General features: G+C 55.4%; 1 protein-coding gene across 1 annotated transcript; it reads left to right on the forward strand.

Annotated features, from left to right (window-relative positions):
* The first annotated feature begins 1376 nt into the window (after window positions 1-1376).
* CHAF1A (chromatin assembly factor 1 subunit A) lies at window positions 1377-26443 on the forward strand. The gene is made up of 15 exons (XM_045992181.1): window positions 1377-1636; window positions 4176-4226; window positions 5057-5922; window positions 11307-11360; window positions 12946-13175; window positions 13361-13421; window positions 13654-13722; window positions 16479-16705; window positions 17183-17351; window positions 17477-17557; window positions 18464-18556; window positions 19622-19874; window positions 20355-20845; window positions 25304-25400; window positions 25982-26443. The coding sequence occupies exons 1-15, from the start codon at window positions 1585-1587 to the stop codon at window positions 26056-26058; spliced, it is 2871 nt and encodes a 956-aa protein (XP_045848137.1). The 5' UTR covers window positions 1377-1584; the 3' UTR covers window positions 26059-26443.
* Window positions 26444-26959: the final 516 nt, after the last annotated feature.

The following is a 26959-nucleotide window of genomic DNA, read 5'->3' on the forward strand; positions in this document are numbered from 1 at the left end:
CCTAACTTCTCCGCTTGAGAGATTAAATTGATGCTAAAGAAAACTAATTCTAGGGGCACCTGGATGGCTCAGTTGTTAAGCGTCTGCCTTTGGGTCAGGTTATGATCCCAGGGTCCTGGGATCAAGCCCTACAGTGGGGGGGGGGGGTCCCTGTTCAGTGGGAAGCCTGCTTTTCTCTCTCCCACTCCCCTTGCTTGTGTTCCCTTTCTTGCTGGGTCTCTGCCAAATAAATTTTTTAAAAAGCTTTCAAAAAATGATTCTAAGCCTTGCTGGTTGACCCAGAAGGTCTCTGTTCTATGTGAGGTTTTTAATCTACATGATCACACAGCCCAATCAAATGAAGTTTATGCATTCACTCAACTATTTATTGAGCTTGCTAAAGTATCGGTCGCTGAGAGGTACTGGGGATACAGTGTTAAATTATTCCTTCCCTTATGGAGCTGGTGACAAATACAGATACTAAATCAAATAACAAGTTAATAAAAAAAATAAGCTGTAATTGCTTCAAGAAAAAGAGAGGTGCCTGGGTGGCTCAGTCGTTAAGCGTCTGCCTTCAGCTCAGGTCATGATCTCAGGGTCGTGGGATCAAGCCCGGCACAGGCCTCCTTGCTCATCAGGAAGCCTGCTTCTCCCTCTCCCACTCCCCCTGTTTCTGTTCCCTCTCTCTGTTTCTCTCTGTCAAATAAATAAATAAAATCTTAAAAAAAAAACACCAACTGTAAGGAAAAAAGGGCGGGGGAGGAGGAGAAAAAAAGAGGGGAAAGAACCCAATTGTAGGAATTTCACCTTGCTGGGGATAGGGAGGGAAAGGCTCCTCTGAGCTGTAGATCTAAGATCTGAAAGTTAGATAGAAACTAGTCAGGAAGAATGCGACGAAGAGTTTTCTAGGCGAGGCAACAGTATGTGCAACAATCTTGAGGATTACACCAGAAAGATCCATTTCATTCATTCCCTCGAATATATTTGGTGCACAGTAAATGCTTTTAAAGCGCTACACAGAATTTACTTTCTTCCTGTTGTTCACCTAAAAAGACATTTATAGTTTTAATAGTTATAATATTCAGCTGATGACCAATCAGCATAAACTAAAAACTTTTCTTCCTCTAAACCGCAATTTCAGGTTGTCACCCACCAGCCTACGTAAAACGTTTCGTCATGACGTAGGAGCCTGGCCCTCCCTCCTCCTACCGACCTATCCCACGCGCCTAGCCAATCACAGTGTGGAACTCTCAGCTTGATATCTTCTGCCTCCAATCGCAGGGCACCTCCTCCCCGCCAATGACCGGCGGCGGAGAGGAAGCCCCGGTCCTCCGCGGGAATATCAATAGGGGAGCCATGGGAGGAATGGAAGCCTCGGCTCTCGCGAGGATGCTCCCGGCGCTCCCATCTTCCCGAGGCGGGTTGTCACGTGATGCTGTCTCGCCCAATCACCGCGCGGGCTGCGGGGGTCGCCGCGGTTCCCGCCAAATACGAGCTCGGCGGCCGCGGCAGCAGCGGCGCGGGCGGGAGGGCGAGCGGCAGTGGCCGCCTGAACAGAGCCCGCGCCTCCGCCGCCTGAGGGGAGCTCGAGCCGCCGCCGGGGCGATGCTGGAGGAGTTGGAGTGCGGGGCGCCCGGCGCCAGGGGAGCGGCCGCAGGTCAGTTCCGTCCCGCGCTGAGGGGAAGGGGGGGCGCGGCGCGCGGCCTGCGCAGGCCGAGGCGGCAGTTGGGGGCGGACGGGCCTCCCGGCCCCAGGCCCGCTCCTCTTCGGTGGCTGTTCGGTCTGGGCGGCTGTTACGGCCGTAGCCAGGGCCCTGCGACCCGAAGGGCGCCCTCCTTGACGTTATTGTTGCGGCCGCGACCATTTTCCCCGGCGCTTTTGCGTCAGTTCGTCCTTGCAGGGCTCTCTGCGGTGTTGGGTCGGTGTGGCCCGGAGGGGAGACCGAGGCCCAGGGAGGCGGAGGGGCTGCCTCTGCAGGTTGCCGAGTGCGTTTGTGTCCCCTGAGCAAGTTGGACCGTGCAGCGGCCCTCTGGCCGGGTGGGGAAACTGAGGCCCGGGGGCCCACGGGCTCGGGGACCAGAACAGCCGCGTCTGCGGGTCGGGGCAAGCCCAGGTAAGAGGCCCGGATGGTGGGCTCGACCGGGAGCTGGGGCTCCCGGGTTCTTGATCCTGCCCTCTATGCAAGGTGAAGACCTGTCTTCCCCTCCCCCACCGCACCTTGGGGAGGGGGCTTTCCTGCACCTGGCGGGGCCTGGGAAACGTGGGATGGTGAGCCGAGGAGGACTAGGCTGCCTGTCTACTTTGCTTGACTCCCATTTTGTGCCTAGCCCCGGGGCAACGCTTGGCGCATAGTAAGTGCCTGATAAACAACCTGTCCCTTGAGTTGAGGGCTGACAGGGAGGTCCACGAGTCTGCTCCAGGGTTTCTCAGCCTGGGCACTGTTGTCACTGGGGCTGTCCCTTGCATTGTGGGGTTGAGCATCGTCCCTGGCCGCCACCCGTTAGATCCCGTTAGCATCCCCTTTTTCCTACTTGTGACGACCAAAAAAGGTATCCGAGCAGTGCAAGGGGCCGCAGGATGGGGGGGGGGGGGACACAGAATCGCCCCCTCGTTGAGAAGCACTGCTCCTTGGAAATTTCACGGAGACATAAAATTCATATCAATAAAGTCGGGACCGATCGTCGTGAGCGGTCATTTGATGCAGTAAGAATGTTTGGTTTAAAAATTTAAAAACCACCGCCTTGCCGTGACCCTCCTGCCATAAATGGAAGGGGTGTTTTAAGGCTCCGTAAAAGAGGAGCCATGTACTCTCAGAAGAAAGAGCCTTGGTAACTTTAGACACGAGTGTGTGTGAATTGTATGTGTGCCTTTGAACGGTTCACATCCCTGGGTGGGCTCCTCTTTCATGCTTCTGGGCCTAGGTCACTTTCGTTCCCCTCACATCAAAGCTGGCGGGCCACACCGGTAAATCCTTGTGGTTGTCCTAAAAATAAATTTACGTGGGTAAAGATGATGTATACTTCAGATAAGGGGGGGAAATCCTGTCTTTGGTAAACGAAGACGTGGGAATGATACCGTCTTGAAATGGGTAGAAATAGGCGAGAGCAGTTTCACCTCTGGACAGCTGAGTTTTTCAGAAACCTTGATCTGCTTTTTGAAGATACTCACTTGTGTGTATCTTTTCCCAAACGTATGTAGATTGCCCCAAATAACTAACCTAGATTTTTTCAAGCCAGATCTCCTAGCAGGTGTCAGCTTCTAAACTTACTCTAACCAATTTAAGGATATTTTCCCAAAGACTTAGCTCTATTTACAGTCATTTTTGTCTCAGCTTTGATACTTTTTTGGACATTTTTTTCGTGCAGGCAAATACTCTCCCTTATTTCTTGACAGCACGTCAGGTCCACCCTGGCAAGCTCAACATGCTTTAAATTGTTTTACCTGTATGGACTCTTATTTAAGAAGAAAATTAGTCCTATTCTGATTTTGCAGATTTGGTGGTGGGGATGGTTTGACTGGAGGAGGGCATTTGGGGTCATTAATGGTGAAATTTGTAATGCAGTGCTTTCTGTCATCTCCGCTTGTACTTGTTTCCCTTTTTCTTCTCTTTTCTAAGACTGTTTTTTAAGTAATCTCTACACTCAATGGGGGGCTTGAACTCACAGCCCTGAGATCAAGAGCCGCATGTTCCTCCAACCGAGCCAGCCACTTGCCCCATCTTTCCCCTTTTTGCTGTCCCTGTTACCATGCTCATTGGTGTCCCACTATGCGCCAGTTCTGAGCTAGGTGCGCAAGGTACAGTGCGGAACAAGTCTCCGTGTTGTCACAGAGCTGCCATTGTGTAGGGGAGAGGGAGAAGACCTAATAATGCAAGTTTCAGAGCGATGGTTGCCACACAGAATGAGAAGGTGTGACAGGTTGAGAGCAGAATTTCTCAACCTGTTAACATTTGGGGCCGATAATTCTGCTTTGGGTGCCCTCCTGTGCATTTTAGGGTATTTAGCAGTATCTCTGTCATGTATCTACGAGACACTCCCTCCTCACAGCAACCAAAAATGTCCCTAAACATTGCCAAAGGCCCCGTGGTGGGGGTGGCAGAATCGCTCCCACCGGACAACCACTTTGGACGTGTTAGGTGGCTCCATATGAATTGCTTCCAACTTTTAATAACTTATCCTTTGACACTTCATTCACAGCCATGGATTGCAAAGACAGACCAGCTTTTCCAGTCAAGAAGTTAATACAAGGTAACTGTCTGGGAAGGGGTTAAATATGTTCCTAACTTGTATCCTTCATCGTCTCCTCAGTTGTATTTGTAGTTTTCTTTGAGCAGGGGCCTTCCACTGGGGTCCTCAGGGCTCAAGGGCTAGAGGCGAGATAACATTTGTACCTTCCAGTCAGAGGCTGGGGAGCCCCTGTGATTATGTTGCTGTTTCCTTAGGTTCCCGGGAGCAAATCCAGTGGTCACTGCCCTTACTTAGGTTTCTCTACATCAGCACTGTTAACATTCTGTAATTTTTTGTCACAGTGTGGGGCTGCCCTCTATATTGTATGGTTTAGCAGCGTCCCTGGTCGCTCATCCAAGTCATGACAAGCAGTAATATCTCCAGACTCCACCAGAAATCCCTGGCACACGCAGCTGCCCCTGGTTGAACCACAGTTGTACAGGATGATAAATGTGTTCAAATCCTTTGGTGTAAAAAGAGTGTTTATTTGCCCTTAGGCCAGACTCGCTAAGTAACTATATACAGAAACTATGGTTTCTGGTGTTTAAAACTTGGTATCTGGTTCCGCTGCAGCTGTTTTCCTCTTCCCATGATGACTGATAGCAAGTTTGGTGTTAAGGGGAGTCACGTTAAGGGCAGCAGTCTCTGAGGTGAAAGGATCAGGGGCAGGGGCAAACCATGGAGCCCGAGGGCATCCGTGTTTTCTAGAGAAGTCCCGACCCCCCCAGACCCCCAGACTCCCCTCCAGCCCAGCAAGGTCAATGCTTGTTGAGCCTATGGAATGTCAAATTATTGATGGCTTGTCGCCCTTCACACTTCCCTGTAAAGATGGCCTTCTCTCTCTGTTTCAGCTCGTCTGCCCTTCAAGCGCCTGAATCTTGTCCCAAAGGAAAAGAGCGAGGACGGGTCGGATGACACCAGGAGCTCTGAGGGTGCTCCTGCCCAAAGTCAAGTCCCTGATCTGGAGACCTCTTTGGACACCTTGGAGAACAACTGTCATATGGGCTCTGACATAGACTGTAGTCCCAAACTTGTCAATGGGAAGGGTCCCTTAGATAACTTTTTAAGAAACAGAGTCAAAACCAATATTGACCAGACCGCGGTCATCATTGATTTGACAGAGGACTCGAATGACCAACTAGGTGGCCTTGCGGCCCACAGTAAACCAGATGCTGCAGCCTCTCCCTCTGCGGAGGCTGTAAGTGGGATCGGAGAAGCTGGAGGAGACAGGGGGCCGCCAGAGGCCCGTCCGGAGGATGATCTGGCGTGTCCTGAGGAGACCCTTTCCGACATGCCATGCAAAACCAAGAAGGAGGGTGCCGGCTCCGGGGGCCCAGAGAGGAGTGGAGATGGGCAGAAAGGCTTGCCCCCAAGCTGCGCTGTGCTGACCGGTGACGCAAGAACGTGCCCAGAGAAGGACCAGGATGGTTGGAGTGAAGCCAGGGGCATCCTGTTCAAAGGGAAGGTGCCCATGGTGGTCTTGCAGGATATTCTGGCTGGGAAACCTCCTCGAGCCAAGTCTCCACCCGTGACACCCACAGACCAGGGCGTGCCCTCTGAGAGCGAGACGCCGGAGTCCGGCCCTGAAGAAGACTCTGTTCTAAGCCACTCGTCCCGGGGTTCTTCCTCTCCCAGCAGCTCACCCGAGGGTCAGTCTGATTCCAAAAAGCAGCTCAGCAGTCCCAGGCCCTCCCCAACCTGCACACCTATCCGCAGAGTAAGTATCTCTGCCGAATGCCGGTGTGGCAGTGGCCACGGGATTCAGCCTCTCGCTCTCCTCCTGGGGATGCTGCGTGGCCCAGGTGGTTAGTGGCCAAGCAGGTGGGGCCACAGACTGATCGGGAATTTTTTTTTTTTTTTTTTAATTTATTTGACAGAGATCACAAGCAGACAGAGAGAGGAAGGGAAGCAGGCTCCCTGCCAAGCAGAGAGACCGATGTGGGGCTCGATCCCAGGACCCTGGGATTATGACCTGAGCCGAAGGCAGAGGCTTTAACCCACTGAGCCACCCAGGCGCCCCATGACTGGGAATTCTTTGGCTATCAAAACCGTGAGCGGTGTTTGGTTACATGTGCCCCGCGATGTGCTGGTGGCAGTGTTAGTCACCAGCGTGTCAGGTGTCTTCTGTGAACTGCCATCTTGGTAGCCGTGGTTGTTCACACCTGGTGAGTGGTGCCAGTCAACTTGGCCGTGTTAATGAGGATTGCTCGGAAGCAGGCAGCTGCGACCTGTCGTGTCAACTGTTAGCTCCGTTTCTCCTTGCTGTTCTGACGTGGGTTCGTAAAGGGGTTAATGGAAGGGAGTCTTGGTGAAGAGATCCCAAGACAGCAGGAAGACTAGAATGGGGGTTCTGCAGGGTCAGCTCTCGTCAGCCTGGACACCCAGACCTAGACACGGAAAAACCGCCCCCAGAGCGACGAGAACCAAAGGAGAACCAATATGGCCCCATTTTTAAGGACCCACAGAAAGATGATTCTCGAAATGCCTATCCCTGTTGCTGGTTTGTGATCAGCCCGGTGGCAGCTGTCTCCGCTCTCATGCCCCCTTAGGGTCTTCTGGGTAAAACTGATAAAATGAGTCAAGAATCCAGAAGTGTGTTTAACGGTGTCCTTTGGTTTGGGTTTTTTTGGTTTTTGTTTTTCCGTGTTTTGGTTTTGTAGAATTTTTGTTTATATTACATTTTTGTTTGTTCTAACTAGGCTCGAGCTCAGCATGGGGCTTAGCTCAGCGTGGGGCTCAAACGCATGACTTTTTAGATCAAGAGTCACACGCTCCACAGAACCAGCCAGGTGCCCTTAGGTTGTTTTGTGTTTTTGGTTGCTTTTTAATGTAAGATCAGATCCCGGGTTGGATCATTCAGTCTCCACCCAACCTGCTTGATTTGACCTTGATCACTTTCTGAGACTTGATCTCTAAGGGACTAATTATTTTTCTAGGTGACTGCATGGCTTTTATCTCCTGAGGAGTTTAGAAGGAAAGAAAAAGTGGCTTTTTCTTTAGGTTTTCAAAATGGCAAGAGTGGAGCAATCTTTTTTTCTGGCAGATACTTTTTTTTTTTTTTAAAGATTTCATTTGTTTATTTGACAGGCAGAGATCACAAGTAGGCAGAGAGGAAGGCAGAGACAGAGAGGGGGAGGCAGGCTCCCTGCTGAGCAGAGAGCCCGATGCGGGACTCGATCCCAGGACCCTGGGATCATGACCTGAGCCGAAGGCAGAGGCTTTAACCCACTGAGCCACCCCGGCGCCCAGAGATACATTTTTAAATTCCATGTGAGCCGTCACTCAGGCTCTCAGAATCAGAGTTGACGTCCCTTTTCGCTGTGAGCCATCTTGTTGGGTCGGGCCAATTGCCTGAAATCCTTCCAGCTGCTGCTGCTACTTGGCCTAGATCTTGTCATGTGACGTGTTACAGCCAGTTAGCCTAGAAAACAGGACATGCACACGTGTTTCCGTTCTTCTCAAGCACTTTATTTTTTAAGTTTGTTTTTATACCCGTAGCCAAGCCCGAGGATTGGGAAATGACATAGTTGGGCCTTGTCATGAAAGTTTTATTTCTATCCGCCGGCGCCCTCGGCAAGCCGAGCTCGTGAACGGAATGTGGTTGGTTAGGAGATTCTGGCCTTGGGTGTTGGCTCCTCACTCTCAACACTGGCCTGGAGGTCTGAAAGGCTCGAGAAGGCAGTGTTTACCACACGGCTTTGCAAATAATTTGCCCTGTGAGTGGCGAAGGTTTGTGGGGCCCCAGAGCCTGCGGCCGAAAATCCGCCCCTGCCACCCCCCCCCCCCCCGTGAGCTGGTCCGTCACAGGCGTGGAAGTGGAGCTCCTGGTGGTGGTTGGCACCAGATGGATGAGAGCAAAGCCAAGTGATTATCAGGCGTCCCCCGTGCTGTGAGAGCCAGACTCCCTGGGGGAGGGGCCCAAGACAGTCCACTTGGGACCCACAGCCTCATGCATTATCTCCCACCACCACCCCCTCCCCAGGAGCAGGAGTTTCCGAGTCGCGGGTTAGTTCTGTGTTTGGTGCTCAACCAGCACCTTCCCTGGGGGACTCCTGGGTTTCCTGACCCGTATTAGCTTGGGGAATACTTGTGTTTCTCCACTTTCCCTCTCCTCCTGGTCTTTTCCCGATTGTCGGTGGAAACTCAGCGCAAGCTTACATATTGTCTCATGTTACTAGGTAACGTGTTTGGTTTTATTTGGCTTCCACGGTCCTGGGGTTGGTGCCATCATCTCTGCATTTGGACGCCCTAGGCGTGCTCCTGCCGTGCGTGCGCGTTTCCCTTCCGGGGACCTGAAGATGCAGCCCCCGCTGGACCTTGCCAGGGGGTCTGAGACAGTCCGCTCAGAGAGCCTCGTTCTGTCGTTTCTTGTGTCGTGTGTTGTGTTCATTAAAGCACCAGGGTTCCGGAGACTCTCGCTTTGAGTACAGGTCTGGAGGAACGCAATTCGGGCTCACGCGGGCTCTTCTGGCTAAACGGTTGCTCCGTAGCATTGGAGCATTTTACCATCTGGAATGGAAGTTGGCCTGTGCTTTAGCCGTGAATTCAGCCTGCTTTAATGGCGATAAGAGGGTTCTTTTTTTCATAAACGAAGATGTGGATACAGCTGTGTTCCTGGAATCTGGGCATCTCTACAAATGAGCCCAGATCGCTGGAACTTCTCCGGGTATAACTTGAATTACACAAGTGCGGGATTCTTCGTGTTCAGGAAACATCACAGGAAGCGCGACAGTCCCTCCAGCCCAGCTCTCCCAGGACTTTGTCGCAGTTTACGCTTCCCTGTGTGGTGTCTGTGAGAGATCCTTGGGAATACACGGTATCGTCTTGTGTCCTTACAGGAGCATGTGCTGGAAATACGTTTCTTGTTCATTCTGGGGTGTCTTCCATACATTCGATACTTTCTCTACAGGCCTGGGAGGGTCTCTGGTTAGCTGCTATGTCTGACACCTGTGGTCTGAACACCCTGCGGTTCAAGGAGTCAGTCTTGTTGGTAGATGTTTCCATTGCCTCTAATTCTCAGCCTTGACAAAACAACTGTAATGCGCTTCCATCTGCCTGTTTCCTTGGGCTGCTGTTAAGTAGCACCTGGAGCTCCCGGAGGCCCGGGTGAAAGACACCTGCTCGCTAGCCCTCCACCGCGGCTGGAGCGGTTTGCAAAGGTCGCACGCCTCCCCCGCTGCTGTCTCTCCCCTGCGGGGAGGTTTCCAGCTGCTCCTGCTACATCACTGCCTCTCCTCACCTCATTCACTGCTGCTTCAGAGCGAAGACATCGACCTCCCTGTATACATAAAGTCAGAGCAAGTGGCTCTGAGCGGGTCCTGTCACGTGAGGTTCGTGCCCGTGGTTCGGTCCGTCCTGACGACCCGGGCGTCGATGTGTGCGCGTCAGCTTCCTGCTGGGGTCTTGGTCTTGTTTTCGGCAGCCGAGTTCCAGACAGGTGACGCGTGAGGTCTCCACTTGGGGAGAGTTTCATCAACACTGGGACCAAACGTCGAGAAGATAATCTGTCAGACCAGTGAGGCCCATCTGGGTGCCTAGTGATGCGGTACACCCTGGTTCCGCACGAAATGATCACAGCTCCGGTCGTCGATCCGTAGCCGGCTCCTGGGAGTCCGTCACCTGCCCGGACTCGCCGCGGAGGGGAGGCTGTGTCAAAGGCACTGACTGTGTTTTCCTCTCACGTGCACTCCTCGCATGGGAATCCGGCCATCACGTTGGGTACTATCAATCTGAACACAGAGGACAATGACAGAAATGCGGCAACTCACAGATGCTGCTGTTAAATCCTTTCTGGTGCGGGTGATGTCCGAGGACTTGGCAGGCAGAGCGGACTCTGGAGAGGCGGCTGGTGTTTCTCAAGTCCTTGGTAAAACCGCTTCAGAATCTGGCATTTGCGCTGATGCGGGCTCAGTAAAGACAGGCTCGAGCATCCTGGCCCAATGCTGGAGGCATTTGAGGTCCTGCCGGCGCGTGGCTTTCATGTGACTGCTGCCATTTCCTAAGGGAAGGCTTAATCCCAAAAACTTGGTGTGTCCCAAGTAAGAAGAATGTCTTCTTGATTTATTCATCTGTAAGTTGTATTGCACACGAGGTCTTGGGCTTTCCGCACGGAATCATCGCTACCTAGTCTTGTCAGTGTTGGCAGAGCACCTCGAGGAAAATGGGCCTTTGGTTTTTCAAGTCTCCAGTCTCACGTTCTGGTTGCCTCTCTGTCTCCACGGAGCCTGGGTAGTTGCTGCTTTTCTGTGTGGGCTCTCCGCACCGCTCTGTCTGACGGTTTGGTTTTCAGGCTTCTCCCCTCTGGAGGTAGCTTAGGCCGGTAGTCTGAGTTGTTCACACTCAAACCTGAGGCCGTGAAGCCAGCGCTGCGTCTTGGTGAGTCCTTCCGGCTGTGCTCACCCTGCAGCCGGGCGGTAGAGGCTGTTGTGCTCTAGGAGGCAGGGATCGTACACCAGATCGCTACCTCCGGCAAGCTGACCTTTTCCCCTGAACGTTTGCTCCGCATCTCGGAAGGCAGAGTACACATTGGTGGCCCACGGGAGGCTAGGCCATAGACGCGTTTTATTTGATTCCCAGTGTTGACTTTCAGACATTACATAGAAGATGTAAACAAAATTGCCAGTATCCGCTCCTCTTGGAAAAATCAGAAGGGGCTGCTGTGCCGGGTTACTGGCTCTGTCCGTTTCGCAGAGGGTGCGTCCCATGTCCGCTGTTATACAAAGCCTTCTACTCGTGTCACCTGCCGGACGCCAAGGCTGGCTGTCCACTGCTATTTTTTGCTGAGCCTGCCGTGTTTCTCTTGTGCTTGGCCCCCCTTCGTTCTTGTTATCTGTCTCCCCAGTCTCCTGTTTCATCCCCAGAAACATGCACGTGAATGTTCTTTGGAGTTGATGACCCCACCACGACATTTTGGTTTTGGGTTCTGTTTGGTGGAAACTAGTCACTGGGAAGGTTTTCACTGAGCTTTTTGTAAAGAAGTTCTCAGTAGCGTGAGCCCCTTATTCCCCCTTCCCCTTCTTTCCCAGAAAAGCGTGTGATATGTTACGTGTGCTGGAGTGATTGAAACAAGCCATGTTTAAAGAGAAATATCTTTCATTTCAGATAACTAAGAAACTCAAAGCTTCTGCAGAGAAGGACAAGCTCAAACTGCAAAGAGTAAGACATTTCCCCTGAAACAGAAACTTAACCTGCTGTGCTTTTTGTATTGAATAGTAAGCAAGGCCCCTGCACCCCTCCTTTGCCTGTTGTCACCTTTCCCTGCTTGTCCTGACCATGACTTTGAATCTTGCTTCATTTCACACAACTGCCCGGGGACATGTGGCTTGCATGATTTTAGTGAAGATTTTGCACGTAGCCTTTCTAAGCTTCTGTTATGATCATTGTTACTCCTACTGTCTTGATAGCTGGGCTTTGTAGCTGACACTTACCAGCCCCTTCCCATGTGCTGTGCCGGTCTGGTGGCCATGATGCTAGATGGGTAATTACTGTCTAATGTTGCTTCTGAGTCTTCGTTTCTGTCGCCTGGGGGTCACTACCTGTCTTGCGCTGCAAAGCAGAGGACTCTTTCCTCATTGCCGTAAGGAGCAGAGAAGGCCGGTGGGCTTCCGCAGCCCAGCCAACTGTGGGGAGTGATGAGGACAGTGGGTCGGGGCTCACCCCGTGCTTCCTATGCTTCCGCCTTATGGCTGCATTCAGTTTTCGTGCGTCGGCTTTTGGTGGTGGTTTTCGAGTTTCTCTCATTCTTGGGGAATTTTGGAGGTTGACGCACGTGGGGTGGGGGAGGGACATGGGGCTCAAGTATGGCGGGTTTCCCGACGCCTTCTGCCTTCTTACTGAGCAGTGGGCCCACACGACTCCTCACCACCTTGCACGCTTTCCCCAGTCCAGGCACCTTCTTCAGGTATCCGACCGGTCCGCGGAAGGTGCAGGGGGCGAGGCTCTGTGGCTTTCCTTAAAGCAACGAGAGGTTTCTTAGGGCAGAAGGTGGGACATTCCCTAGAGACGAGGCCAGAGTCCTATGCCCAGACCAAAAGCGGAGTTGCCAGGCTCCTGATGTTGGGAAACCCATTTCCGACATAAATAGTCCTTGAACTTTCCCTGGTTCTGTGGCAGAAAGTGTGCCCCCGTGTCTGGCAGGTGTCTCTGGCAGGTGTCTGGCCTACCAGAGTGAGCTGGGGCTTAGATAATGACGCAGTGCCTCAGGCCGTGTGCCGCTTGTTTGGAATGAGGAACTGATGTAAAGATAAAAGCAAATTCATTTTTTGCTTTTATTGTTTGTTTTCATTTTTCCCCCTGACTTAGCAGATTCCCAGTCCCTGCCTCATCCCGATCTTCCATTTCAGAGGAAAAAAAATAAACCTTATAATCTGATCTGGTTTGGGGAGGGTGGGAAGAAAAATGCTTTCGTTTTAAAGGTAGGGAAGCAAAACCTACAGGTATTTTTGTGTCTTTATTTTATCATCGTTTTCTGATTAGGTAGCGGGGAGGTTCTTATGTCACTGTTTTTAATTAAGCAAAAAGATAAACTCTGCCCCATGTTTAAAGATGGTATTTTGAGTGAAGCTTATTTCAAATTGCGCAGAAGGTCCTGTGAGCATTGGCTGGTGGCCGTCACTCTTCTCCCAGCGGCCGGTGTGGGAGGGCGCCGGCCGGCAGGGTCCCTCCCGGGTGGGCCACCTCTCCACGTCCTCCACTGCCTGCGGGCGCAGGGACACAGCTGTGGGACCCTCTCTCGGTGCAGGACAGGGAGCGTTTGGGCAAGCAGCTCAAGTTACGGGCGGAGAAAGAAGAAAAGGAGAAGCTGAAGGAGGAGGCCAAGCGGGCCAAGGAAGAGGCCAAGAAGAAGAAGGAGGAGGAGAAGGAGCTGAAGGAGAAGGAGCGGCGCGAGAAGAGGGAGAAGGACGAGAAGGAGAAGGCGGAGAAGCAGCGGCTCAAGGAGGAGCGGCGCAAGGAGCGGCAAGAGGCACTGGAGTGCGTGTGCCCTTGGAGGAGGGGTGGGGGGGCGTGGGGGGAGAGGGGAGCATGCACCCTCCCCAACCACGGGCACACACCCCTGCACGCACGGGCCTGTCCGGGACCGGAGCTGCGCCTTCCCAAGGCGGGCTGGGTTTGCACAGTCGAGCTGCCGGGCTGAGGCTGAATTTCCTGTGTCCCAGGGCAAAGCTGGAGGAGAAGAGGAAAAAGGAAGAGGAAAAACGGTTGCGGGAAGAGGAGAAGGTAGGTTATTGTCACAGGACCGCTGCGGGCGTCCCCTCTGCCTGGGGAAGCCAGGTGGCCCCGGGGGTTCCAGCTGCAGCTCGCGGGCACGCGGAGTGTCGGCCGCCCCCGGGCCTTGGCGGGTTGGGAGAGCTGGCAGCAGAGGAGTGCTCTCACCTGAAAATGCTGGGTTCCCGTTCCCGGGCCGCCGTCTCTCCTCACTTCTTCGTGTTCATCTTCTCTTCCACTGCAGCGCATTAAAGCAGAGAAGGCCGAAATCACGAGGTTCTTTCAGAAGCCAAAGACCCCGCAGGCCCCCAAGGTGAGCGCCCGGCTTCCTCCGGCTCGACTTTCTCTGTCACGTTCGTCCTTCTGAAAAGGACAAGGGTATCTTCTGACTAGGGAGCTTCCCTTTCATCAAGAGGGGGTCTCTGCTTACAGAGGGAGGTTTTATTTCTGACGGAGGCTGGAGACGCCATATTTTGTCATTCGCTCTGTCCTTGAAAAGGCGAAAAATGGCACATTGGTAAAACCACGGCCAAGTGTTCGGAGGTTGCTTCCTGAACAGTTTTGCGTTAGGAGCTGTGTGGGAAGGTGTCAGAGAAGACCTAGTGCTTACGTTCCGGGAGCTGAGGCTTGGGGTGGGAGGTGAGAGTAAGCATAAAACAGCAGTTTAGAATTCAGCACAGAGTTCTGCTTCTCCAAGCTGGCATCTGTCGCCTTCTAGCAGCATCTGCTTCCGGAGACCCCAGACTTCCCTCCCCCTCCCTCTGCGCTCCAGAGGTAACTCATCTCCTCTGATGCAAGGGTGTCCATCTAGAGCTTTCTGCACATTTACATGTCTTCATATGTTTGTGTGTTTATGTACATATCGTGTGTGTTCCGCCCCTGCTTTGTTTACATCGCTGAATCCTGGATTCTTGCCCTGCTGGCACGTTTCGGTCGGCTTCGTTCTTTGTGTTGCCACTTCTCATAGTGTGGTTGGTGTCACAGTCTATAGCCATTGCCCCATGGGTGCCCCATCAGTGGCACGGTGACTGTCACTGACAGTCCTGTCTGCACGTCTGCTTTTTTTTTTTTTTTTTAAGATTTTATTCATTTATTTGACAGAGACCAGCGAGAGAGGGAACAAAGCAGGGGGAGTGGGAGAGGGAGAAGTAGGCTCCCCGCTGAGCAGGGAGCCCAAGGTGGGGCTTGATTCCAGGATCCCAGGATCATAACTTGAGCCGAAGACAGACACAACCAACAGAGTCACCCAGGTGCCCCTTAAATTTTTTTTTTTTTTTTTAAGATTCTATTTATTTATTTGACAGACATCACAAGTAGGCAGAGAGACAGGCAGAGAGAGAGAGAAGGAAGCAGGCTCCCTGCAGAACAGAGAGGCCGATGCGGGGCTCGATCCCAGGACCCTGGGACCATGACCTGAGCCGAAGGCAGAGGCTTTAACCCACTGAGCCACCCAGGCGTCCCGCCCCTTAAATTTTTTTTTTTTTTTTTTAAAGATTTTATTTATTTATTTGACAGAGAGAGATCACAAGTAGACAGACAGAGAGGCAGGCAGAGAGAGAGAGAGGGAAGCAGGCTCGCTGCTGAGCAGAGAGCCCGATGCGGGACTTGATCCCAGGACCCTGAGATCATGACCCGAGCCGAAGGCAGCGGCTCAACCCACTGAGCCACCCAGGCGCCCCAAATTTTTTATGGCGGTTGGCTTATGGTTACAAAGCCTTGTGTACCCTTTGGCATAGACAGATATCATCTCTTTCCCAGTTTTTTGTTCTAGTTTTCACTGTTTGTTTTTAAAAGATTTTTTTTTAGGGGCGCCTGGGTAGCTCAGTGGGTTAATAAGCCTCTGCCTTTGGCTCAGGTCATGATTCCAGAGTCCTGGGATCGAGCCCCGCATCCAGTTCTCTGCTCAGCGGGGAGCCTGCTTTCTCCTCTCTCTTTCTGCCTGCCTCTGCCTGCTTGTGATCTATCTCTCTCTGTCAAATAAAAAAAAAAAAATCTTTAAATATTTTTTAAAAATCATCTCTTCACCCAGTGTGAGGTTCAGACTCCCAGCCCCGAGATCAAGAGTCGCCAACTGAGCCACCCAGGCCACTATTTGTTTGTTTTTTATGTGTAGTTCCTTAGCTTGGCTGGAGTCCTTGGTCCTATGGGCCCGGCCCTAACTCTGTCCCGTATGGGTGCTCGATAGCCCAGCGCCCGTTCACTAACGAGGTAGGCCGTCGGCTGGTTCTTGGCTTTGGCTGCAAGTTGGGAATCACCAGGGAGATTTGCAAAATCTTGGAGCCTGGATCCCATCCTGGAGCATCTCCCAGACGGCCCTCTGTGCGGCCATGGTGAAGGCGGTTACCGTAGTGTTCTCTCCTCAGTGAGGTCGGAGGCTGGCTGGCTTATACTGAGCTTCACAGACGGGGCCTCTCCTCCTGACCCCGCATGTCGTCATGTGCCAGCTTTGCGATCCGCTGATAGACACAGCCGAGGCTGCAGGAACTCAGAGGGGAGATTAAATCCACCAGAACTTGTGATGAATGATTCTTAGGGAGCAGGCATCGATGTGTCAGGTTCACGTCCGCCTTCAGGGTTGAGATGGGCTCTGGCTCGTGAGTCGTCTTGTCCCAGTGCAGCTCTGGGGAAGCGGCGGTCACTCCCTGGGGGGTTCAGTTCCCTCTCCCGGGATGGCGGGTCCTATTGCGCCCCGCCCCCTGCTTTTTAAAGAGCCGTGTTCAGTGAGGTGTAATGCAGAGTAAAATTCACTCATTTGGTGAGTTCTGACAACGTGTAGGGCCCGCAGCACCCCCACACTCAAGCTGAAGTGTTGCTGTCCCCCAGTTGGCTCCTTGTAGTCGGCGCCCTCCTCCCCGCTGGGCCCCCAGCCCCCGGCAACTGCTGATGTGACTTCCGGCCCTCTAGTTTTGCCTTTTCCAGAAACTTGTGTACATGACATCACACAGCGTGTAGCCTTTTGTGTGTCTCCCGGGACTTAGCGACCTGGATGAAAGTGAAAAGGAGCATCCCTGTGCAGTGTGCCCGGCGGCGCCCTCCCTGGCATGCATCACGTCGTCTTCTCCATTTCAGACCCTGGCTGGCTCCTGCGGGAAGTTCGCCCCTTTTGAAATTAAAGAGCACATGGTTCTCGCCCCTCGGTTTCGGACTGCCTTCGACCAAGACCTCTGCGCTCAGTTGGACCAGCTCCTCCAGCAACAGAACGGCGAGTTCTCCTTCCTGAAGGATCTGAAAGGCCGGCAGCCCCTCAGGTCCGGACCCACCATGGTTTCAAACCGAAACACCAATATTCATAACAGGTTAGTGGCCGGGGAGACCGTCTTTTGCCTGTTGGTGACATCAGAGCGCAGTTGGAAAGTGCCAGGGGGCCCGAGGCAGAGCCCTGCCTTCTGGTCTGCTGCGGGCTCACCGTGGCCGGTTGTCTCCCTCCGGGGCCTAAAGCCGAAACCTCAGTGCTGAGTGTCGGGGCTGCTGGCCTTGCCGAAAGCCACTGCTGCGTTGGGCAGACTGGCCGGCCTGGCTCCCTGGGAGCAGTTGCCCTGTTCTTGTCGGCCCCCTTGTTCTCTGGGAGCCCGCTTCTGTACATCCTGCGGGCCAGGAACTCGGTGATCTTATTTCCCCCTTCTTGCTCTGTGTCCCTGGAATGAATGTCCCTTAGCTTTCTTGGGAGCAGGTGGTTTCCCATCTCTGGAAAACGTTGCCGGCCTGCTTCCCTGAGAAGCCGGGGTGGCGAGCGGCGCGGAGCAGGGAGACGCATTGCTCCGTCTCCTCCTCAGCGACGTGGTGATCGTGGAGAGCGGCAAGGCGGACGGCGTTCCTGACAGGAGGAAGTTCGGCAGGATGAAGCTCCTACAGTTTTCCGAGAATCACCGGCCGGCGTACTGGGGGACGTGGAATAAGAAGACGACCGTCATCCATCCAAGGGACCCCTGGGCCCAAGACCGGGTGAGCACGCGGCGGCGGCGGTGCTGGTCCCGGCGCGTCTGTCTTTCTGCGTCTCTGCCGTTCCAGCGTTTGCTGCTTTGCCGGCCCCGAAAGAGCCGTGACGCGCTGCGTCTTTGTTTCCTCAGAAGCTCCTGGACTATGAGGTGGACAGTGACGAGGAGTGGGAAGAGGAGGAGCCGGGAGAGTCCCTCTCCCACAGCGAGGGGGTGAGCACGCGCCTGCACGGCTTTCGGCTCCCGCCCAGAAGGCTGCGCTCACACTCACAGTTAGCCTGTGTCTGACCGGCGGTGGGGACACCCAGATTTCCGGGGCCACCCGGCTGGCCTCGTCGGCTGAGCTTCCAGCTCTTGGTTTCGACTCGGGTAGTGATCTCAGGCGCGTGAGGTGGAGCCCCGTGTCAGGCTCCGCGCTGAGCAGGGCATTTGCTCGAGATTCTCTCTCTCTCTCCCTTTCCCTCTTCCTCTGCTGCCCCCCCCCAACCCCCACCCTGTGCTCACTCACTCTCTCAAATAAATAAATAAATCTTTATGTTAAAAATAGTTAAAAACAACCAGATTTCCAGCATCTACTGGAAAATCTTATCTCGTGACGCTAGCCCACCTGGCAGTGGGACTGAGCAGTGTCCGGCCCGTGAGATGGCGCACGCTGACCCCTGGTCTGCCTGGTCCCCACCCACCCCTCCTGTCTTACGTCTGGGTGGCTTCACTCGCTTGTGTTCTGCCTGACACATACCCCTGCTGCCCCCCTCAAATAATGGGATACAGGGGCGCCTGGGTGGCTCAGTGGGTTAAAGCCTCTGCCTTCGGCTCGGGTCATGACCCCAGGGTCCTGGGATCGAGCTCCTCACTGGGCTCTCTGGTCAGCAGGGAGCCTGCTTTCTCCTCTCTCTCTGCCTGCTTCTCTGCCTACCTGTGATCTCTCTCTGTCAAATAAATAAATAAAATATTAAAAAAAAAAAAATGGGGTACATTCACGGGGTTTCACCCCGCACCCATAAGCATGACGGTCAAGGCAGTAGGTGCCTTTTCCTACCTTAGATGTTCACAGGTTAACATTTTAAATGAGGTATATATTCTGTTGCCACATATTATGAACCGTTTTTCTTTTTTGAGGATGATGATGACGAAGTGGGAGACGATGAAGATGAAGATGATGGTTTTTTCGTGCCCCATGGGTACCTATCTGAGGACGAGGGAGTCACTGAGGTGAGGGGGAGCATGGGGAGGTGACCGTTCCAGAGAGCGCTCGCTGGGCCGAGCTGGGCTGCGAGTGCGGGGGCTGTGACGGTGGTGCGACGGCCCATGTGCGCTTTGCGACCCAAACACTTAGTCATTTGTGGGGTCTCAGGGGCCGGAGCTTGAGTTTTGCCCAAGGAGGGGAATGGGGGTCTACAGAGATCGGAGAGAATCCCAGATGGGGCAGTGGCGTGAGGAGAAACCCGAGTCAGAGGCCAGGAAATGTATGCTAAAGCACTTTGGTTTTGTTTACATTTTCCCAGCTGAGGTATAACGAACTTATAAGAAAACATGCAGATCTTAGTTATTGAGCACAGTGAGCTTTAATGATGGACATTTGTAAATCCATCACCTGAAATAAAATCTAGAACTTTCTGTGTCTCCAGATGGTTCCCCCCGTGCCCCTTGGAGTTAACCCCCAACCCCTGCCACCAACTTGCTAGACTCTGGCAGATGGCTGCTTTTAGGGCTCCGACAGCCGGTCAGGTTGTTGTGTTGGGACAGTGGACAATGGAGAAGTATGCCGTTGCCTGGGGGAGTGGTTTTGTCTCTCCCAAATCAGGCTGGAGGGACGGGTGTTCCTCATACATTTCCAACAGCAAGGCAGGCTGTGGAGCCCGTGGGCCTACCCCTCTCTGAGAGCGGTGTTGGGCCTGGCCTGGAGGGTGAACTGGGTTTGTGGTTGGTGATTGGACGGCCCTGGCATCACACCGTCCCCAGAAAGTCTAGAGTGACCTCGAGTGGCTTACTGGAGGGGCTAGAATACTTCAGCCTCTGCTAGTCATGGCCAGAGAGGAAGGGCGCATCCCAAAGAGCAAAGGGCACGATTGCCAGTGTCCGTTGCATCTAGGAAGGCACTGCGCTGTTTCCCGGTGGTGATGTTGGGAAGAGGGGTGCAGGACACGGCGGGGGCCGGGACATGTGGACGGCTATGCCCGGCCCCAGCGTGCTCGTCCCTCTCCCTGGCCCGGGGGTGGGACGAGAGGGCACAGGGGCCTGGGAACCCTGAGAGAGCATTGCTGTCTGCCCTGCAAGGAGTGTGCTGACCCAGAGAACCACAAGGTTCGCCAGAAACTGAAGGCCAAAGAGTGGGACGAGTTTTTGGCGAAAGGGAAGAGGTTCCGCGTGCTCCAGCCGGTAAAGATCGGCTGCGTCTGGGCAGCTGATAAGGACGGGGGCGCCGACCGGAAGGTTCTGCAGCAGTTCACGGCGTGCCTGCTGGAGACAGTCCCCTCCGAGGAGGAGCAGACGCCCAAGGCTTCCAGACGGGAGAAGAGAGACCAGCAGAGTGAGTGCCGGCACCTGCCAGGAACGGGAGGGCATCAGGCTCCCAGCGCCCTGGTCCCAGGGAGACTGCTGGGTGGCTGGACCGCGATGCAGGAGGCCTGTCGGCCAATCACGAAAGCAGCGCCGGCTGAGCGCATCTCTTGCTTTCTTGATGCTACCGGCAGGACGGCAGGATGGGGCCCTCTAATTAGCACACTCCCCAGAGGGCGGGGCTTGAGGTCACACATCCCTGAGGCCGCTGCCTCCTCGCTCTTCGGAGCCCAGGGAGCCCCGTGACTCGGGAGAGCTGGGCACGCAGAGGGAGGCATGCTCGTTTATCGAGAGAAATCCCGCCTCGGGAGACCGGGGCTGCCCAGCCTCCCGCAGCTCACCTCGAAAGGCCACCTGGCAGCTGACCGCGTCTCTGACCTCGGTGACAGCCCGGGAGCCTCGTGCGACATGTGTTCTCTCTCCCCGTGTCTCCCCGCCCTGCCCCCACCAGTCTTGGCGCAGTTGCTCCCGCTGCTGCACGGGAATGTGAACGGGAGCAAAGTGATCATCCGGGAGTTCCAGGAGTGCTGCCGCCGGGGGCTGCTCAGCAGGGACGCGGGCAGTCCCGACAGCAGCTCCGCCAGCCCGCCCAGCCCCGGCTCCTCCCGCCCGCAGACCCCCACCACCAGCGAGGACGCCGCCGTCCCCTCCAAGGCCAGGCTCAAGCGGATCATTTCCGAGAACTCGGTGTACGAGAAGAGGCCTGACTTCAGGATGTGCTGGTACGTCCACGCGCCGGTGCTGAAGACCTTCGGCCAGGAGCACCTGCCCGTGCCGTGCCAGTGGAGTTACGTCACCATGGTGCCCTCGGCCACCAGGGAGGACAGTGGCAGCGTCCCTGCCACGGGGCCCAGCCAGGGGACGCCCGTCTCGCTGAAGCGGAAGTCAGCCGGCAGCATGTGCATCACCCAGTTCATGAAGAAGCGCAGGCACGACGGGCAGGTGAGGGGCGGGGCGGGCCGGCGGAGACCCCCCCACGGGGGCTTTCAATTTCTGTGAAGTGTCTTTGTTAGAGCAGTTTTCGAGTCGCAGCAAAAGTGAGCAGAAAGTGTAGCGATTTCGCGTGTTTGCCCGGTCCCCAGCCACCTGGGCGCCCCGATGGCTCATTTCTTTTTAGCCCCCAACAGTGTTCTGTGTGGAGACTTTTCAGTTTTTTATCTGTTTTTGCTTTTACCTTCACTTCCTGTCGTTGGAAGCACTGACCCATCTGGGGCTTTGCTCGACCTCGTCCACACAGTGGCGAGCAGAATCACGCCTGGGAGCACAGGCCGCGGTTTGTCGCCCGAACAGCTGCCTGGTCACAGACGGGCGGCGCCGGGAGGAGCAAGTGCGAGGAGCCGAGTGTGGGGACCTGGGGGCGCGGGGACGGCCCCGTCTCCGAGGCCGGCTGCGGGTGCAGAGGGGCGGGGACCCGCCACAGCCTTCACTGCTGTTGGATGTGCGTTTTTTTCCCCTGCTGGAATAGGAATGTGATGAGTTTCTTCCTTTCACGCATCTACTCTTACCGGAAACCTATTTTGCGGCGCGAGTCCCGGGTGCTTGTCTTAGGCAGGCGCGTCTCAGGGTTACAGGCTTTACGAGGAGGGTGCGAGGAAGGGTCTTTGGAGCCGTGTCTCTGGCTCGTGTCCAGTGCCCTCCACGGGCGTCGTGTGGCTTGGGGAGCTGCATGCCGCGGGCTGGGTGGTGGTGCCCCCACACCCCCAGCTCCTGCCGCGGCTTCTCAGACAGGAGGCATCGTTCAGCTTAGAAAATCCAGTGGCTTTTAGAACAGAAAGGCGGGAGAACTTGCTCCTGGAATGACGCCTGGCTTCTCCCTGCTGCTGCAGGCAGACGAGGCCTTCCACCCCTTGGAAACCTTCCTCTTAAACCAGGACTGTTTGTGTCCTCAGCGCGGGGCTGTGTGCAGGGTTCCACCCTGCCTGCAGACACGGCTCGCCCCTCACACCATGGGGAGCCTACACCGTGAGGAGGCAGGGCTTGGGACACGCAGATACTTCCCTGGGCCTCAGCCCGGTGATGGGCTCTGGTAGATCTGTTAGGTATTCGGTCTGTGTGTGAGCGGCGGAACCTTCCCACGGTCTGCACCGTTGGTCCCCAAGCAGTCCTAGACGGAGCCTGGGTATGGCCAGCTCTGCTTGAAACCAGCAGTGGGAACCCCAGCTTGAAAATGGTGGGGCTGGAAAACAGCCTTGTTTGTCCGTTTGTGTAGGCGGCCCTCCCTCAGGGCCCTGCCGCGTCCTTGTCCGGTTCGTGGATGTGGAGTCTCACCCGAGCTTGAGGGACGGCCCCGGCTGCATCCTGAGCTCCATGGTGCCCTCTCCCCCATGGTGGTCCTTGCTTTCAGGGCAAACAGTGTTTTCGTTTTTGTTTTTTTAAAGATTTTATTTATTTACTTGACAGAGATCACAAGGAGGCAGAGAGGCAGGCAGAGAGAGGGGGAAGCAGGCTCCCCGCTGAGCAGAGAGCCCGATGTGGGGCTCGATCCCAGGACCCTGAGATCACGACCTGAGCAGAAGGCAGAGGCTTTAACCCACTGAGCCAGCCAGGCGACCTGGAAACAATGGTTTTAGCCACTACTACATGTTCCCTCAAATGCCAGGTCCTAGGCTAGGCGCTTTATGGGAATCCCTGCGTTTCGTCTGTAAGATGCTTTGTTCCCGTGCTGAGCCGCCAGGAAAGGAAAACCCCAGTTGTGTGTCCGGGAATCCGCGCAATGGGGCATCTCACCTGATGGTCTGCGTGTGAACAGCTGCCTGTGCTTCCATTCCCTGTTCACGGGTGGGCCCTCCAGCAGCTCAGCAGTGCTGGGGACTCAACCGAAGGCCACAAAGCAAGTGAACCCCCCTCCAGCCCCACCAGGGCTCACGTGCTGCCCCTGGGATTCTAAAACTGCTCCGGGCACAAGTACCGCCCAGAGAGTGGGCCGAAGCTTCGGAGTTCTGGGCGTCCTGGGCCCGGTGATTCTGATTCAGCACATCTGAGTGAGGAACTTGGGGTCTCCGTGTGATTTTATTTACTTTTTAGAGAGCGAGCGAGAGAGCGTCCTCAGCAGATTCCCTGCTGAACGCAGAGCCAGACAGCGGGACTCGATCTCAGGCCCCTGAGGGCATGACCTGAGCCAGACACACCGCTGACCTAGCTGCCCTGAGGTCTGCGTTGTAAAAGCTCCTCGGAGGGCGGCTGGGTGGCTCGGTCAGTGACAGGTCCGACTCCTGATTCCTGCTTGGGGTGCGGACCTCTGGGTCCTGAGGTGGAGCCTGCCCGCCCCTGCTGGTCGCTCTGGGCGGGGAGCCTCCCTCTTCCTCCGGCCCTCTGCCCTCCTGTTTCTGCGCGTGCGTGCTCGCTGGCTCTCAAATAAGTAAATAAATCTTCAAAGTTAAATAAATACCAGAAGCCCCTTAGGAAATGCCGTGTGCCGGGCCCAGGACCTCAGTGTGGGCCAGCACAGTGTGTGCCTCGTGGGGAGGGAAGCTCCGAGCGCCTTGGTTCTGGGGGTGTTCTGGGAGCCGTGCCGTGGGCAGTTAGCCTCACCCCTGGTCCGCAGAGGGGGACGCAGTGCTCGGCGGTCCTGGTGTCGGGCCGCCGCTCACAGGGCCCCAGCGTCAGCTTCAGCACCAGGGGGTGGGGGTGGTTTGTCCTCAGCAAGGGTAATGACAGGCTCCTCCTGTGTCCCACTCCCTCCTTCCTTAGCGTGTGGCCTTTGTCTCCGTGGTCACACATGGCTGTCGCACCTCCCGCCAGCAGACCAAGGCAGCAGAGACTTTCCGCTTAGCTGGGTTCACAGGACTGGCCAGGCGGCCTCACTCGGCTTCTGCCGTGCAGGGGCAGGGTCGGGCGATGGCTTTGGGGGCAGCCTTAGCCGGGGCGCCCCCTGCTGACAGCACCCACATAAACGTGCCTGATGCAGGTAAACTTCCAGAAGGTAAGACTGGAGGCCCGGAGCCTGTGGAGCCTTTCGGCTTGGGTTCCGGTAAAGCCGTTGATACTTCCCCACCTTTGCTGATAACTGCTGTCAAGCCGTCAACGTCCGCACAGATTCTAGATGGGGTTGAGCTTTCCTAACTTGTGGGAATTTTTTTTTTTTTTCTTCAAATTTTTGCTTCAGGTTTTTTGTTTTTTTTTTTCCTTTCAAATTTGTGGGAATTTAAAGATCCTTTTGAGTTGACCGCCGGCCTGCTACACCGCATGTTCACGAGGCGTCACGATCAGTCAGGTGAACAGGGCCGGCCGAGGCACCAGGACTGCAGTCTTGTGTGGCCCCGGGGGGACTCGAGCTTTGGGTTTTGATTTTATTCTGAAATGGGGAGAGGCCCTGTTTTCCCTTTCCAGTCCGAAATCGCCTGTGATCAAAAGGACCCCGAACAGGTGTTCCACAGAGTTCATTCCTGGTCGTGGCTAAAGGCCTTTCCAAGCCCAGAGCGTGTGGCCGGCCCTGGGCCCCCGCGGGCGGTAGCCACAGTTTTGAGCACCTGTCCTGTGCGTGGGGGGCTACGGCTGGGGAGCCCCCTGCAAAGTGGCGGCGCACGGGAGACTCCGTTCCCGTTGCTCCGCAGACCTGCCGAGGGCCTCCCAATCAGCATGGGGAGAGCCCGGCTGTGCTCTTAGCCAGTGAATTCTCTGGAAACGAGTGGTTGGAGGCATCGGTGCTGCGTGCTCTGGGGGCCGCTGGCATGTCCGCGGGGCTGCCCTGCCAGGCCAGCAGGCTGCACACCGCGTGCTCCTGCGCCGTCGCCCCGTTTCCAGGCAAATACATGCCCGTTTCTGTGGCAGAGGAATTCTGGGAGTTTGGAGAAAGAGCCTCCCCTTTTGAAATAAGCCCATCTCTGTTTCTGCTGGTTCTTTGTTCATCTACATAAAGTAGGGGCACTTGTACGGATGGTTGGTGTTTAAAATTGGCCCTTTTCCACGTGGTCCTTCTGTCTCGTCTGGTAAAAGCTGATGAACACAGGTCCGGAAAGGCAGGGGAGACTCTGCCCGCAGAGGCTCGGATGGTGTCGTCACTGGCAACAGTGGTCCGAACACGAGTGATGACAGTTGCCGGGGGCCGGGCAGCGGGGCTGAGCCCTGGGCAGAGGTGGCGGCGCTGGCTGGCGGAGTTCTCCCCCGTTTATTTCAAGAGAACGTGAAAGTGGGCGTTTTATCGCTGTATCTTCAGATCAAACCAGAAAGCCAGATTGCTGATTCGGAATCGGCCAATTATTTTTGTAAATGATGCTGGTGGTCGTTTTGGGAGATCTGAATGAGGTCGTCGGCGAGAACCGTCCCCCCCGCCCCCCGAGGCTCCTTTGCGCACAGGTTCTGACGCACACCCCTGCAGCTTGTCGCCAGATCGGCTGGGGGGTGCACACGGCCCGTCTGCTGCTGCTGCTGCTGATGGTCCGTGACCCCTTGTCTGTCCAGGTCGGGGCCGGGGACCTCGATGGCTTCCAGGCAGACACGGAGGAGGAGGAAGAGGAGGATGGCGACTGTGTGATCCTGGACATCTCGGATGTCAGGGGTGAGAATCTGGCAGGAAGAGAACGCACGCCCCATCGCTCCCACACTCCTCCTGTCTGTAAACAAGGGGGCGGAGCTAAGAGACCCCAAGAGGCACTGAGTGGGCTGGCTGCGGGGGGTGGGGGGGGTGGGCAGTGCGTTCTGGTCCCAGGTCTGTAGGATCTGGCTTGTCCGAAAGCTGCCACGTGCAGAGCGGGACTGGACTCCAGTAGCCGTGGCAGAAATAGGTACAGTAACGGGCCAGCAGTTGGATGCTGACCACGCTGTGGTGCTGTTCCAGAAGTTTCCCAGAGAATCGGCAGTGCTGCGCCGCAGCGCCACCCCCTGGGCTGGGTTGCAGGAGGGGAGCCGTGGAGTCTTGGGGTGGTCTCGGGTGTAGAAGGGGCCGAGTCAGGGACACCTGGAGGGGGCAGTGAGGGAGGCCAACGTTTGACTCTTGCCGAGTGAGCTGAGGAGGGGACAGGCTCTGAGGGCCGTAGTTGAGTGTAGCTGTCTGAAGGGAGGCGTGGGGGCAGTGATTTGGGCCCCTACCCAGTCTGGGGGTACAGGCAGCTAAAGGCCCCTCCTTCTCTTGCCTTGCAGAGGCTCCGGCCCCGTGTGGAACCACTTCTGGAGCTGGGGGGTCCGTGGGAATGGACACCAGCGAGAGCCCCTGCTGAGTGCTCTGCTGGCCCGGCGTGTGTAGGTAGAATGGTTAGGGCATTCACAAACGCCTCTTGGATACTTGAAAGTCCTATGAGTCCTGTGTAAAGAGCACTTTGTCCTGCTTCGCAGGCCTCCCCGGAGGTCTGGAAAGTTTTATAGAGGATGCTTGATTTGTTCCTTTTGGTATTTGTAAAAATTCCCCCCAAAAAGCTGCATATTAATCTGCCCTTGAATAAAGCATTATTGCGATGTGAGGATCTGTACAGGGACAGCCTGGTCACGCCTGTGGGCCCCCCAAGCAGGCGCTGTGATGAAATGCTTGTAAATGAGTTGGAGCCCGCGGCGGCTCCTCGACCGATGTGGGTGTGTATAAACTTATTGTCCAGCCCTGACCCGGTGCATCTGTCGTCTTTTAAAGCGTCGTTCCTCGTGCGTGGTCCCATCCTCTGGGCTGGCAGGTGCACTCTCCCTTACCCGGTATGTGGCTCGGTCGTTTGTATAAAGGGTCACACCTTGCAGAAGCACTGTCCCCACTCTTGGCTGTAAAATCCTTGGCCTCTGTGCTGACCTGGTTCAAGGTGACAGCTTCCGGACAATGCTTCTGTCGGCCTATCCCTGCTGCCCATCTGTTCGGCCACCGGGACTGGAACTGTAGCTCCCAGATCGACTTCAGGGTCGGGTCACTCTTGGGGAAGAAGACATGGACAGCTGCAGGCCCCTGTGCCCTGGAGCGGCCCTGTGTTGGGGCTGTAAGCAACCCCACCGAGACATCAGAGCACATCAGAGGCCTGGGGGTGCGGGGATTTTGGTAGAACTCCTGGACCCCACTTAACCTGGACCGGCCCCTGTCGAGTTCTGTTCCTGCTGCGCCCGCGGGAGAGGAGGCAGCCACCGTGTTGGCGTTCAGCAGCCCCC

This window comes from Meles meles, chromosome 20 (genome assembly GCF_922984935.1).
Source record: "Meles meles chromosome 20, mMelMel3.1 paternal haplotype, whole genome shotgun sequence".
NCBI classification, from domain to species: Eukaryota; Metazoa; Chordata; class Mammalia; order Carnivora; family Mustelidae; genus Meles; species Meles meles.